The following is a 14,266-nucleotide window of genomic DNA, read 5'->3' as shown; positions in this document are numbered from 1 at the left end:
TCAAAAGATTTATGCATGGCTAGGCAAAAAATTGTAATAAAAGAACTTACAACCTTTCAAAACAAAGCTATAGACTGGTGTGTGTGGAATCTGATTTACAAAAAGTAACAAGTATCGTTATTATGCTTTAAATTGAATTCCTGCATTGAGCAGGGGGTTGGACTCGATGGCCTTTTGGGCCCCTTCCAACTCTACAATTCTAAGCATAACTGACGGTAAAACGATTCCATTTTGTCACTTTTGCTGATTATGCTTCTGTCACAAGGGTGGGGGACCTGTGGCCCAGTCCAGATGTTGCTGGGCTCCAACAACACCTGGACTAGGCCACAGATGTCCCCCTCCATCCCTGGTCTATTGTTGGCCAATCCTAGAGACTTCGGGTCCAGATGAACCAAAATGCTAAAGATAAAATAAAATCAATACAATTAACAGACTTTCCCAAATACGGGAAGACCATCCTCATCCATCAAAATGGACACACAAGAGATTCGAGTACATGAAACTGTTTGGGGTTTTCAAAACCCAAGTCTTTAAAAAACATGCATTTAGTTGTCCCAAGCTGGCCAGAATTTTTTTAAAAAAAATTGTCAATATTAAAACAGTACTAATCCTTTAAAGAATTTCTAATGGCTATTAGATGTTCCCAGAATGTTTTTGGAGCACAGAACAGGCTATGCTTGAGCAAGACTAACCTCATCATCAGATTTCAACACCAGGGTTCAGCCAAGGAACATGCAAAACAACAGCACTGCTAAACTCAGACAGAGTGCTCTTTTTCCACCACACAGCAAGCACAGCCCAAGATTTAAGAAGAAGAAACTGGACTCTCAAATTGGAGGCTGAGGTTTCTACACATGGGTAAACCACTGCGGCTATTTGGTGGTGGGTGGGGTCAAAGCTGAAAATAAACAGGCCAGCTTTTTTTAAAAAAAATGTAAATATTGAAAACATTGACACATTCATTCAAACTCAATTTAAGTAGCGGTTAGACTGTCAGGCCTAAGAGATCAGGGTTCAAATCCCTGCACGGCCACAAAGCTCACTGGGTGACCTTGAGCCAGTCACTGTCTTTCAGCCTAACCTACCTCACAGGGTTGTTGCAAAGATAAAATGGGGAGAAAGAGAATCATGTATGCCACTGTGAAAGGTGGGACACAAGTGCAGTAAATAACAAATAAATAATACTGTATTCAAAATGTAAAGTTTTTTATAAGAATATAATTTATTTCAGGGGGGAAGGGGAAAAAAAATTAGGAAAGTGAGTTTGCCTGGGGGGAGATATATCAGATGGGGAGTGCTTCTCCAACCTTTTTGCTAAATGATCTATATAAAAAATAAAAAATGGGCCTGATCCAGCATTTTCAAGACTTACAGATATCAAAGAAACAGATGTGCAGCCTGATCCATATAACTATGCATGTTCACTGGCAAGGGAACCCTTGTGTTCAATGTGATTCACTTCCAAGTAAGCGCACACAGAACCGCAGCCTTAAAAGCATGCGTTTTAAACCACTGCGCCAGAATTAGCAGAGCTTGAAAGTGCTTAACATGTGGGCTGGACCGTACCCTGTTATATCCACAGGGAAACAGGACAGCTCATCCTTTTTTTTTTTTTAACAGCAAGCCTCCTGTTCAGAACCTGGACCTGGTATTTTGCTTGTCCGCCTCTCAAGGCAAGGCTGGAGAGACTCCCCGTCTGGAAACCCTGGCCAGCTGCTGCCAGTCAGTGTAGACAGTACTGGGCTAGATGGGCCAACGGTCTGACTCGGCTGAAGGTGGCTCTCTATGTCCCGCACTCCCTACCGCTTAGTGCAAGGCAGGCGCACTGAAAAGAGAAGGACGGGAATCAAAAGACTGCTGGGATGGCGGCAGCATTCATCAGCAGACGATGCTCCTGCAAGCTACAATCCCTCCGCCCATCGACCAGAAGAGCAGGCAGCCTCCCTCCTCCCCCTCCTCCTCCCCCTCCTGCAGGCCACAGCTGCACGCGTAACCTCGTGCGGCTTGTTCCAGCTCGCATTCCTGTCTGGGCGGGCAGCCCTGGTGTGCTCGCTGTACACGTGGACGTGCTGGCGGCAGCGCACAGGGCTTTGGGGGGAAGGAAGGCCAAGGATGGCGGGCGGGCGAGGCTAGGCAGTCACAGTGGCCTTTGGCCACAAGGGGGGAGGGGAAACACACACACAGGATGTACACCTCCCCCATTCTGTGTGTCCTTGATCCCTTTCCAAGAGCAGAATCCAGCTTAAATCAGAACTGCGAGTCATGACTGAGCAGACTGCACATTAAAAAGCATGCCTGCACACGCTGAAGAAGCACATAGGAAAGAGATATGGGTGCCCACAATGTTATTGCAGACAGTGGCAGCCTGTCAACAGGAACGTTATTCCACATTGTCATTCTCGAAAAGATGGTGTGTGTGTGTGTGTGTCTGCCTGCACATCTGCTGCTTTGGGGGCTTTGATCATTGGTTTGGGGGCCCCTGGGCCAAAAGAAAAAGCTATCTATAAATAAGCCTTTAACATAGCATAACATAAAATAATCAACCTGTCTTCCAGATTCAAGCGCTAGGCACCAGAGTGGTTTCAAAAAGTAAAAAAATCCTGCAACCACAACAGGAAGCTTTTCCCAATGCACGTTCTTACCCTGGCCTTTGACACCTGAGAAGTATATTTTTACGATCCATTCTATTTTTTGTGATGCTGTGATTTTAGGTTATTTTTAACTGTTTTTAATTGTGTATTTTAAAACTGTTATGACCCACCCTGCGACCACTGGGTGAAGAGCAGGTAATAAACTTAAACAACAAGAAAAACAAGCTGCCGTCAATTGCATTTACTGATGATTCATACTCACAATAATGTGTAGCCCGATCTATCACAAAAAAAGCTCAGCAAGTGTGTAACAAAAAGATTTAAAGCACCAATAAAAAGAGGCCTGTGGGAAGAGGTCAACACAAAACGCAGCAAGTCCGCGAAACTGGACACAGTAAGAACCACAAGTTTCCATCATGATGGTCCAATCGCGTCTAACTCCCAGGAGGAATTGCCACCACACATCCAACCATCACACACACCAGGTTCATAACCACACAGTGCCACCAGGCCAATACATGCAAGGAAGCAGAGTGTGAGAACTACAATTCCCTCCCTCTTAAATATTGGTCGGGTGCTGTCTCTGTTATCGTTTCGGTGCCTACTGAAGACCTTCCTCTTCCAACAAGCCTTTTAAGTAGAGACCTTATCCTCTTCTGCATCTGTACTGGAATTGTTTTTAAGATGTTTTTATTTTAACGTTGTTTGCCACCCAGGGTGGGATATTTATTATTGTTGTTGTTGTTATTCATTCATTCACTGGTGATCACTCATGGCCGAGTAAGATTGTCTCCCAAGATAAGGTCTTTAACAGTGGGTCCGTAAGTGACTGTGGATCCACACAGACATAGGTTTCCAGATGGATTTGCTTGGAAGACACCTGTGCATGAATTTGTTTTATGTGGGGAGATCGGCACACGATGATCAACACACAAGCTTGACAGAAAAAGGCTTTGATCCAATGGCATGGGATACCACGACAATTGGAAGTCTTTTATCTGCTGCAGCCTTCATCTGCCTTCACAGCGGCCGTTGTTATTAACAACAACAACAACAACAACAACAATTCGGCGGCAGCAGCTACAAACCACTAAGAGAGCCAGTGTGGTGTATTGGTTAAGGTGTTGGACTACGACCTGGGAGACCAGGGTTCGAATCCCCACATAGCCATGAAGCTCATTGGGTGACCTTGGGCCAGTCACTGCCTCTCAGCCTCATGAACCTTATTCATACGGTCGCCATAAGTCGGAATCGACTTGAAGGCAGTACACACATATAGCTACAGGCCACTAGATCTTCCATGTACACAGGGAAGGAGACAGCAGGCTGGATTTCCACTGGGGCTCAGTTTCAAAATAACAGAGGCAGGAGACAAGGAAGATGTGTTGTCCTTTGCTCTCTGAAATGCAACAACGTTCCAAGCTCCTGTTCTCTGGACCCCATCTTCTTATTAAGACAGAGAAGAGACATCCGAAGTCCTCACCTCCGACTACTAGGCACTTAACTCGGACCCAGAAGATTTTGCTGAAAAATACGTCTCATGGCGAGTCCAGGCACACACACGTTCCTATGCTGGATTGCTTCTGACAGTGGGCAGAATCGTGGGGTGGTGGTGGCATGATTTAAGCCCAAAAAAACCTCCTTGCAGGTAAGAAAAAACTTGCAGGCCAGGAGGAAATTTTCTAGCCTGAGCTTTCATGCTAGTTTTCTATGAGCAGGGGCAAATATACAAACAAACACACACACACCACCTGCGCGCTGCAAAGACAGAATGGTTTTTGCAGCAGATCTGCTATTCAGCCAGCTGTCCTTCTTCCAAATTTTATGCATCTCTGCCCACACACACCACTGAGTGTCCTGCTGGATCAGACTAAAGGTCTGTCTAGCCCTATATACAGTTTCTGGGAGTGGTCAGCCAGATGTTTCCAGGAAACCTGCAAGCAGGCTTTGAACCTGAAATTCTCTTCTAGCACATGTGCTCATACAACTAACGACATCTCAGAAAGGCACCTCCAGATGACGAGACAGGGACAGTGATTCACCTGGGACGCAGAGTAGGGACATAGATTACATAGATTCAGTGGTTCCCAAACCGTTCACGTGCACACAAACACCAACCACTTGAAAACTGCTGAGGGTCTTGGCGGACCCCTAAAAGATTTTTCATTCTGCTGTAGCAATTTTGATGCACTGTGCTAGATGCTGTATGATTTTTAATTGAATCAAGATGAAATTTCTTAATTCTACCGTCCTGTTAACTTTGCTGCTGATCCTCTCCACTCCCTTCTCTCTTCCTCCTCTTTAGAGATGTGAAGGTCCAGAAAAAAAAAACAAAAATTCAGGGGGGGAAAACAGTCCCCCCAAATTTTCCTGTTTTTTCCCTCCCAGGCCTTCATATTTCTACTCCCATCTCTTCCTGCTCACCTACCTGGCAAACCACCAGGATCTAAGGGCAACAGAGGAGCTGCCGTGCCTGCTCTTCACACCATTCTTTGCAGACACGCCGTGGACCACCTGAATGAAGCTTGCAGACAACTGGTAGTCCATGGATCACCTTTTGGGAACAGCTTTTCTTTAATGGAAGTGGTACGTCCTCCCATGCCACTTCAAGAGCCGTGATGTGCTTTGGGTGTTCTGCTTTACGCAGGGATGGCGCAGATCCAGCACTAACCCAAAATAAAATTAAACCTACGGCACCCAGGCAAATCTCTCGAAAGTCAGTTTGCACAATCTCCCTCTTCCCCGCCCCTCTCATTTTGGAAGTTTCTTTTTTAGTGTTTTGCATAAGTTCTTCGGAATTTTGCTAATTATAGAGGGGATAAAATTGAGAGGAGTATTGACATGCTCCCTCCATCACCCGACAAATCTGATTTGGCCACTCCTTTGGACTTCTGTGGCCCAAACTGGGGGGGAGAGCCTGGCTGGGAGTCCAGAGTCTGTGAGTTCCAATCCCCACTCGTGTCTCCTGGGTGTCAAGGGCCAACTAAAGATCACCCCACAGTGAGTGGCTCAGGGGTTACGTGCCCTGCCACTTGTGCAGCCGTGGGCAAGCTGCATAGTCCCAAGGAGCCCAGGCCCCCCAGCAGGCAGTTGCGGACAAGGAAAGGGCTGGCTTGTGCATCTGTGGTAAGCTGAGCCAGCTCTAGCCAGATGGGGAGGACTAGCCTCAGAGGGAGGCAATGGTAAACCCCCTCTGAATACCGCTTACCATGAAAACCCTATTCATAGGGTCACCATAAGTCGAGATCGACATCGACTTGAAGGCAGTCCATTTCCATTTTCATGCACTTAACACCTTTTTAAAACGTTAAAAACAACAGTGTGAAAAGAGGGAGAAAAGTTAGGACTGTGGCACATGGGGGGGTTAAACCTTTTCCCTCCTGCATTATGATCCCTGTGAAACACACACACAAGCAAATTGTAAACATGCAGGGATCTCTACAACCCTGGAGAAAAATGATTCCTAATCACAGCGAGATAGTCCTGCACAAACAATTGTAAGCACAAAGACTCCATGCACACAATCAACTGAAAGTGTGTAGGATCCCTCACCCACACACACAATCAGCGAGTTCACTCACCCTGCATTGGACTTAAGAACAGGGCTATACTGTCCCCTCCCCTCAGCTGGAACATTTTCACCTCCTTCCCAAGCTCTCTGATGGGTATCAAATTCCAAAAGGTGAGAGAGAGAGATTCCTAGCTATCAAGAAGCCATCTTTGACCAGCCAAACCAGGTTGCAAGCTTTAACAAAAGGATGGTCAGCTAACAGTTGCAGCAACACTTGCACAGCCATAAGGACTAGGAACTTTTTTTGTTAAAACTCAATGAAAAGCTCATATTCTCAGAAAGGGGAATTCTGCACCAAGGACACATTCTGCACTCCTGTGGATGCATCACAGGTTTGCTGCAGTAAAGTCATCACAGCCTGTATTCGTTTCTTTCTCTTTCTGAATCCTGCTGCCCAGCTAGTAAGGAAAAAAAAAAGTGGTGAAACAGCCCCCCGCTTCCCCCCTCCCATTCTTATCTAGAAGATCTGGCTAGCACACTGCTATTTCCATGCCCAACCAATGAACTCCCAAAACCAACCTCTCATCCCTCCCAGGAAGACTTGGGCTCACAACCTTAAAAAAATGAGACAGCGAATCACAAGAAACTTTGCATCATCCTCTGCGATGCGGAAATGAGCAGAGACTGGATGGTGGAGCGGGGTTGGGAAATGGCTTTTACTGCAGTGAGGGTTACATTTTGGCTTTGCTGTCCATGTGGATTACGTCTGCTAGGCATCTGAGGACACAAGCCCCGATTTTGCCTGCTGCTCATCTCTTACACACACAGAGAGAGCGCCGTTGTCGGAAAATAATAGCATGTCACTCATTAGCTGCGAAAGGCAGATCAGATGCAGGCAGCAATGGACTGCGGCAATGTTTTAGAGCATCCAGTAAGTTGGGGGGGGGTATTGGACAAAAGCCCCTGCCAATATATCTTCAAAACAGGATTTGTTGGTCGCAAAGAATAAAAGAGCCCTGCAAGGGATCAGCAGTTGCCTGGTGACGGGAATCAACATTCATAGAGCGCGTCGCCTGCAGACGTCCCAGCCGATGACGTTGCAACTCTGAATTCTGCTCACTAGCGCAACAGGGAAAGGACTGGGTTGTTTGAATTGGGGTTATCTCATACCAGCTGCCTACCTATACCCTGGGAAAACTGGAGGTATAAAGATCAGCCCAATATCAAGGCAGATCACTGATGATCCACCCAGCACAGGACTGGCTGCACTGCCTGACACCACCACTATAAGAGCCCTGCAGACCATAGCAAAAAAGAAAAGGTCCATCTAGCTCAGCAGGGCTTGAAGGCAACGCCTCTCCTTCACACCCTCTTCTCAGCAACAGGCAGCCTTGCAAATAAACCTACAAAATTTACTAGCCTGCAAAAGGATATACCAGCCTACTGGAGGCCGGCAACAGAGGGATTGCATTTCTAGGGGGGGGGGGACTCCCCTCCCACTGGCAGCCTATGCTGCGTGCAGAGGAGTGACAGAGTGTCCCTCCCTCCCTCCTCTGCCAGCCCGCTCACTCGCTTGCATGGAATTCCTGATCGCCTATGGCTACCAGGCTAGTGGTTAATACAAGGTGGATCTGGAATCTTTTTTCCCATGGTGGCAAACCAAGCTCACAAGCAGGGCCTCAAGGTTAAAGGTCCTCACTGGTGTCACACAACCACCACCCCCTTCCAGCAACTGATATTCAGAGAGACTGCCTCTGGACCTGGAGAGAGAATATAGCTAATCATGACTAGAAGCCACCAAAATCTCTCTCTTCTCCTCTGTGAATTTGGGCATTGTGTAAAGACAACCTACAGTTGCTGGGTTTGTGCAAATCCAGTTCAACATATCAAAAACTGGCATGTCTGGATATGCACAGAAATGGCTAAATTCAGGCATCACACCTAGAGAATGGTTTAAGGAAGCTTAACCTACCTTTCTAAATCCAACAAACCATGGTCTGTGATCTGCTTGCAAAGAAAAATCAGGAGCAGCGAACAGTTTGAAGCAGGGTTTGCACATCACACAGTTTACTGTGATGTCTGAATTGATAAACCAGAGCTATAAGCTTCTCAGAGGCCCAGTTCTATGTTGCGGTAAACCACAGTTAATGGTTTGCTTTGAATGGACTGATCTAGACTGTTTTGCTCCTTCCTACTATCACACCAGAGGGGGATGGGAACAAACCACAGATCCTGGCTTAGCATCATTCCGAACCAGGGATCATGGTTTGTTCCCCACACGTGATAGCAGAGAGTAACAAAACAGCCCAGATCGGTGTGTTGACAATACACAATTAAGTGTAGCTTCCATGACATGCAAACAAGGCCTTTGACTCCAGATGCTGCTTTCACTGCAGACACAACCACAAAGACGACAAAAAGTGAAAGACAAGCCCTTCTAAAGCCATAGGTTCAACTGCTGTACATCTGGCAGAACAAACCATGGCTTCAAGTCTGAGCTATGGTTCATGCACACCACGGTTTGGCGTGAAGTCTGTTATTACTAAAAACATAGTCGTTATATTATTATTAAAAATACAGTTGTAAGAAACTCCCTGAAACATGGCGCTCTGCTGATGGCCAGCTAATGATTTAAAGACTTCTACCATATGAGCCGCCTGAACCGAGGCGCATTTACTTGAAAGCAGAGTCCCAGTCACAGAAAGGCTGAGATCACTGCCTCGGGATAAGGTTTCAGACCACTGCAATGACCTAAGAGCCCCAGAAGAATCCTGTTGCGTCAGACCCAGAGGCCCATCCTGCCTAACATTCTACATTTCACAGCCAAGCTGATGCATATGGAAAGTCGGTAAGTAAGTTACGACGGAAACACCTCTCCCCTGGTACCACAAACACATTCCCACACAAACCTGTGCAACAGATATTCAGAGGTATACTGCCTCTGAAGATGGGGGTTCCATTTGGCCAATCTGGACAACAGCCACTGATCGACTGATCTTCCACAAAAGTGTCTAATACCCTGTGAAAGATGCCATCCAAGCCAGTGGTGGTGGTGATTACATTTATATGCCACCTTTCCTCCAAGGAGCTCAAGGTGCCGTACACTGTTTCCCCCTCTCCATTTTATCCTTACAACAACCTTGTGAGGTTGGTTAGGCTGAGAGACGGTGATGGGCCCAAGATCACCCAGTGAGCTTCATGGCTGAGTGAGTGGGGATTCGAACCCTGGGCCAACACTCTAACCACCACATCAGACACTGTAGTTTACTACTTATTAAATATATATCCAGCCCTTCCTCCCAAAGGTGCAAAGAACAGGCAATAAAACAATAAAAACGTTATTAAAAACAATTCCAGTTCAGATACCGATTACTTAAAAAGGCCGGTTGGAAGAGGAAGGTCTTCAGTAGGTGCTGAAAAGACAAGAGATGGCGCCTGTCTAACATTTAATGGGAGGAAATTCAAAAGGGTAGGTGCCACAATGCTAAAGGCCTGTTTTTTCACTGCCACATCTTAATTGATTCCATAAAATGAATTAGATGCTGTGAATCTATTGCACATCCATTTTATAGGAAGGCCCCATGATCTAGCATTATCCAGTTTCTCCAACCATGCTTAACTGTTTATGTATGTCCATCATACGCCCCCTTTATTGGTATTGCTGCCCCCCCAAAGCAGAGATGGGGAGCCTGCGGACCGCCAACTCCCATCAGCTCCAGCCAGTATGGCCAATGGTCAGGGACGACAGGAGTTGGAGTCCAGCAACATCTAGAGCAGTGCTCTTCAACTTTGGGTCCCCAGATATTGCTGGGCTATAACTCCCATGACCCCTCAACCAGTGGCTACACTGTTTGGGGATGATGGGAGTTGTAGTTCAATAATATCTGGGGACCTAAGGTTGTAGAACAGTGATCTAGATGGCACCAGGTTCCCTACACTGAAGGAAATGTTTGTGTTTTATGTGCCTTCAGGTCGATTTGAACTTATGGCAACCCTGTGAATCAGTGACCTCCAATAGCAACTGCTGTGAACCACCCTGTTCAGAACTTGTAAGTTCAGTTCTGTGGCTTCCTTCATGGAATCAATCCATCTCTTGTTTGGCCTTCCTCTTTTTCTACTTCCTTCTGTTTTCCCAACATTACTGTATTTCCTAGTAAATCATGTCTTCTCATTATGTGTTCACAGTATGATAAGCTCAGTTTCATCATTTTAGCTTCTAGTGATACTTCTGGTTTAATTTGTTCTAACATCCAATTATTTGCCTTTTTCATGGTTCATTATACCCGCAAAACTCTCCTCCAACACAGCCAATGTGGGACAGGCTGTAGCTCGGGGTGGAGCACCCGCCTTCCATGCAGAGAGTCGCTGGTTCAAGTCCCCGGCGTCTCCAGGTAGGGCTGGGAAGGTCCTCTGCCTGAAACCCTGGAGAGCCACTGCCAGTCAGTGTAGACAATACTAAGCTAAATGGACCAATGGCCTGACTTGGCATAAGGCAGCTTCCTATTTCCCTAACCCATCACTATTATTTATTTATGACATATACATGCCATCCACCTCCTCTGGGCGGGTCACGTTATTTACTTATTTTAAAGACTCACCAGAATAAAAAAAAATACAAGTATAATCAAGCAAAAGGAGTCAATACAAAAAGCTACACATCAGCATAAAACCATCACAACGCAGCAGCCTAAGATGGGTGAAAACAGTTAGCAGCAGTGCTAAAAACAAGCGAAGAGACTGGAAGGAATCAAAACAGTTCAGAGAACTACAAAGCACTAAACCTCTGTTTAAAGGCCTGGGAGAACAAGAAGTCTTTACCTGGTGTCAAAAAGGTCCTAACACAGGCACCAGGAGTCTCCCTGGGGAGAACACTGCACAACCGGGGGGGCCCCCCATCAAGAAGGCTCCATCCTTAATCATCGCCAGCCTCACTCCATTGGGCAGGGAAATGTCGAGAAGAGCCCGCAATGGAAATGTTCATGTTTGGGCAAGCATATATAGAACACTAGCCATAACCCAGGACAGATTCAACTATACATATAAAAATCAGGCCCCTACCTGGATATATCTCAAGGCACTCCTGAGGACGCTGAGGTTTGAGGTTTTCTTGTCGTCGACGTTGGGGATGTTCCGCTTCAGGGTTTCAAAGCATTCTTTCAAATGGGCACGTCTACAGAAAGAAATCCAAAAGTCACCCCCCTCAGTCAGAACACACTTAAGGACTCAGAGTAAGAAAGAGAGGTTTGGGGTGCAATCACCACAAATCAACCGCTTACACAAGCCTAAGACAGGCTGTCTCAATCTCAGGTCCCTAGATGGTTGTTAAGACTACAGCTCCAGCCGGCCCCAGCTGGCACAGCCAGTGGTCGGGGCTGATGGGAGTTGGAGTTCAACAAATCCTGGAGACCCCGAATTAGAGAAAGTTAAAGAGATTTTTGTACCCGTTTCGCATAGCAGCCCTGCAGTGTAGAGCAGTGAAGCCGCAGTCCCAAAACAAGGGCAAAATATATACACACACACGCCTTTAACATCATATCCAGTCGCTGCGGCTTGAGACCCACATAAGTCCAGATAGCGCATAACAAGAGTTTGTTTAATGACAGACCCCCTCCCACTGTGGGCATCTGTGGGGGGGGGGGGAGAAAGGGTGGCAGCTGTCCCATCTCCTGCAAGATGAACCATAATCTCCAAATTCCCACCTTTCATGAAAAAAAGTAAATTTCTAGGATTTGTAGAACCTCAGCCAGGAGGCAAAATATAGAGGCACAGTTCTTGTTTTTTGGTGAGAAACTAGCCTGCTCCCACCTTTCAGTGTTTTACTCACCGCACAATGGAAAAAACTTCTGCAGATGTCCATGCCCGCCCACTTACCCCAGGCTCTGCCACTCATCAATGCCAACAAATCTCATTTTAAACCCTGCTTAGTCGGGATTCTTAAAACCCAAGTCTTTCAACGGAGGAAATGCCCATTAGGTGGTGATGTTCCTTCCAACTTGGAAAAGTACTCTGCAGTGGCTGAGCAGAGGAGAAAAAACGTGGAATGGGAAAGTCACAGAATTATAGAATAGTAGAGTTGGAAGGGGCCTGTAAGGCCATCCAATCCCCTGCTCAGTGCAGGAATCCAAATCAAAGCATTCCTGACAGATGGCTGTCCAGCTGCCTCTTGAATGCCTCCAGTGTCAGAGAGCCCACTACCTCTCTAGGTCATTGGTTCCATTGTCGTATAGCTCTAACAGTTAGGAAGTTGATTCTGATGTCCAGTCAAAATCTGGCTTCCTGCAACTTGAGTCAGAGCCAAGGGCAAAACTGGGATGAATGAAACTAGCACACAGAATCAGGAGTTGGGACAGGGGGCGGAAACCAGGGAGAGTGGGTATTGACAAGAACCCATTCCGTCTAGAACAGGCTTGGTTTTTAAATCAGCCTTCTGGGAATCCTTTCCACATTGATCAGTCTGGAAGGAACTCAAGGAACTCCAGCACTCTGCAACCTCAGCCAGCCTGACGTTTTGGGCTTCTACAGTCCAGAGCATCTGAAGGCTCGAGGATCTCTGTGCCTTGCAGAGGATTTGAAGGCTTTGTCTAGAGTGCGTTCTTGGCCTGCCTGGCATATCGGCGGGCCCGCTGGACCTAGTTTCTGCAACACACAGCCAAAGGGTGCAACCTGGAACATACCCAACACTCCTCTGAAACTGCACACTGCCAGAAGATCACTGATGGAGAACCAGCTGGCTCAGACATACTAGACCCCAGTTAAAGAAGTCTGACTATGGTTGGGCACAATGTCCAAACTGACAAGCCAGCAACCAGCACTGGAAACCGTGGTTTCAAGCAGGCCTATAAACCATGGTTTGGCATGAGGTATGAACCGATAAAACAATGGCTGGAGATCATACAGCAAACCATAAGTGCAGAAAGCCAGAATGAAGTGGGTTTATAAACCACAGGATGTGCTCATTATTTGTCTCTATTGACAAAACCGGCTCTGACTGTTGCTCCAAAGGCCGCTGCATCTCCAGCCCGGAATGCTGAGCAGATGGACAATAAAGCAGCTCTGGCACCCTGGTTTGCTTTCTGTGCATCTGGAAGAACAAACCATTGCCTAGGCTCTAAGCTATGGTTAGTGCACCCTAGAGTTTGGTAGGTCTGAAGTGATCTTAAATCTTTCGGAGAACCTTGCCTACCATCACTGAGCTTCCCGGGAAACCCCTGTGGTCCCTGAAACATCAGCTAGAAAACCCACTGGTCTAAAAAAACTCCAAAATGTTTACTGGCTTGCGTGCAAAGCCAGTTATCATTTTGCAAATATTTTTATATTTTTAAAGCTACATACCTGTTCTTCTCCAATTTATTATGGACTTCCCTGGTGCCAACCCTAAAGTCCAAAAGAAGGGGGAAAAAAGAATGAAAAAAAAGTCACAATCGGCATCGGGTTTCAGAAAAGCTCTACCCTTAAACCCAAAAGTTTCCAAATGGAGATCAGAGGCCTACAAGAGGCAGCTGCGGCAAAAGGCTTTGTAATTCAATTTGTGCATGTCAGGCTGCTGTGAAAAGACCTGGAACAGAGCCAGAATAAAGACGTGGAAGGAATTCCATGAAGAATACACACACACTATTTCTCACTCACATACATATATCCATGTGCGTATGCATAACAGCAAACATGCTTTGCTGGAATCATTCATTCCGATCCCAGAAAAGATCCTTAGAGAAGAAGCCACCCATCTTTTCACAGGCACGCGAGACTTGCGTGGCGCACCGATTGCCACATCCCCCGTTACCTTGGTAACAGATGCATCTGTGGCAGACAACCTGCTGAGGAAAACGCACGCTGCTAGCAAACCTCCATACTGAACAGAATGGGCTTGGAGTTATGTACGCAAGTCCTGCTAAATAACCAAAAGATGGCCTCCAAAATTTGGGGACATTGATGGTATGAAACTGCCTTATACCAAGACAGAACACTGATCCATCAAACCCAGGAGTGGGGAGCCTCAGGCCCGGGGGCCACGTGCAGCCCTCCAGATCTCTCATCTGGCCCCAGGGGCTCTCCGTAGGCCACCTTCCTCCATCCCCACCAGCCCTGCACCTCACCCTCTCCAAAAGCTGTTGGCCGCCTGAAATGTGTCCGACTCCAATAACGCCTCTTTCTGCATTACCAGAAT

The 14,266-nt window shown here is 46.7% G+C and overlaps 1 protein-coding gene across 2 annotated transcripts in view; it reads right to left on the bottom strand.

Annotated features, from left to right (window-relative positions):
- Positions 1 to 14,266, bottom strand: part of MNT (MAX network transcriptional repressor) — a 73,117-nt gene that overhangs the window by 32,780 nt on the left and 26,071 nt on the right. The window contains exons 3-4 of one of the 2 annotated variants that reach the window (XM_061605108.1): positions 13,435 to 13,476; positions 11,161 to 11,272 (exon numbers count right to left, since the gene is read on the bottom strand). In XM_061605108.1, the coding sequence (XP_061461092.1) occupies positions 11,161 to 11,272; positions 13,435 to 13,476 (154 nt within the window). The remainder of the gene's footprint in view (positions 1 to 11,160; positions 11,273 to 13,434; positions 13,477 to 14,266) is intronic. The other variant, XM_061605109.1, reaches the window with a different exon arrangement.

Source organism: Rhineura floridana, chromosome 21, assembly GCF_030035675.1.
Source record: "Rhineura floridana isolate rRhiFlo1 chromosome 21, rRhiFlo1.hap2, whole genome shotgun sequence".
Taxonomy (NCBI): Eukaryota; Metazoa; Chordata; class Lepidosauria; order Squamata; family Rhineuridae; genus Rhineura; species Rhineura floridana.
The sequence above is the reverse complement of the archived record's forward strand: the minus strand, read 5'-3'. Positions and strand labels throughout refer to the sequence as shown.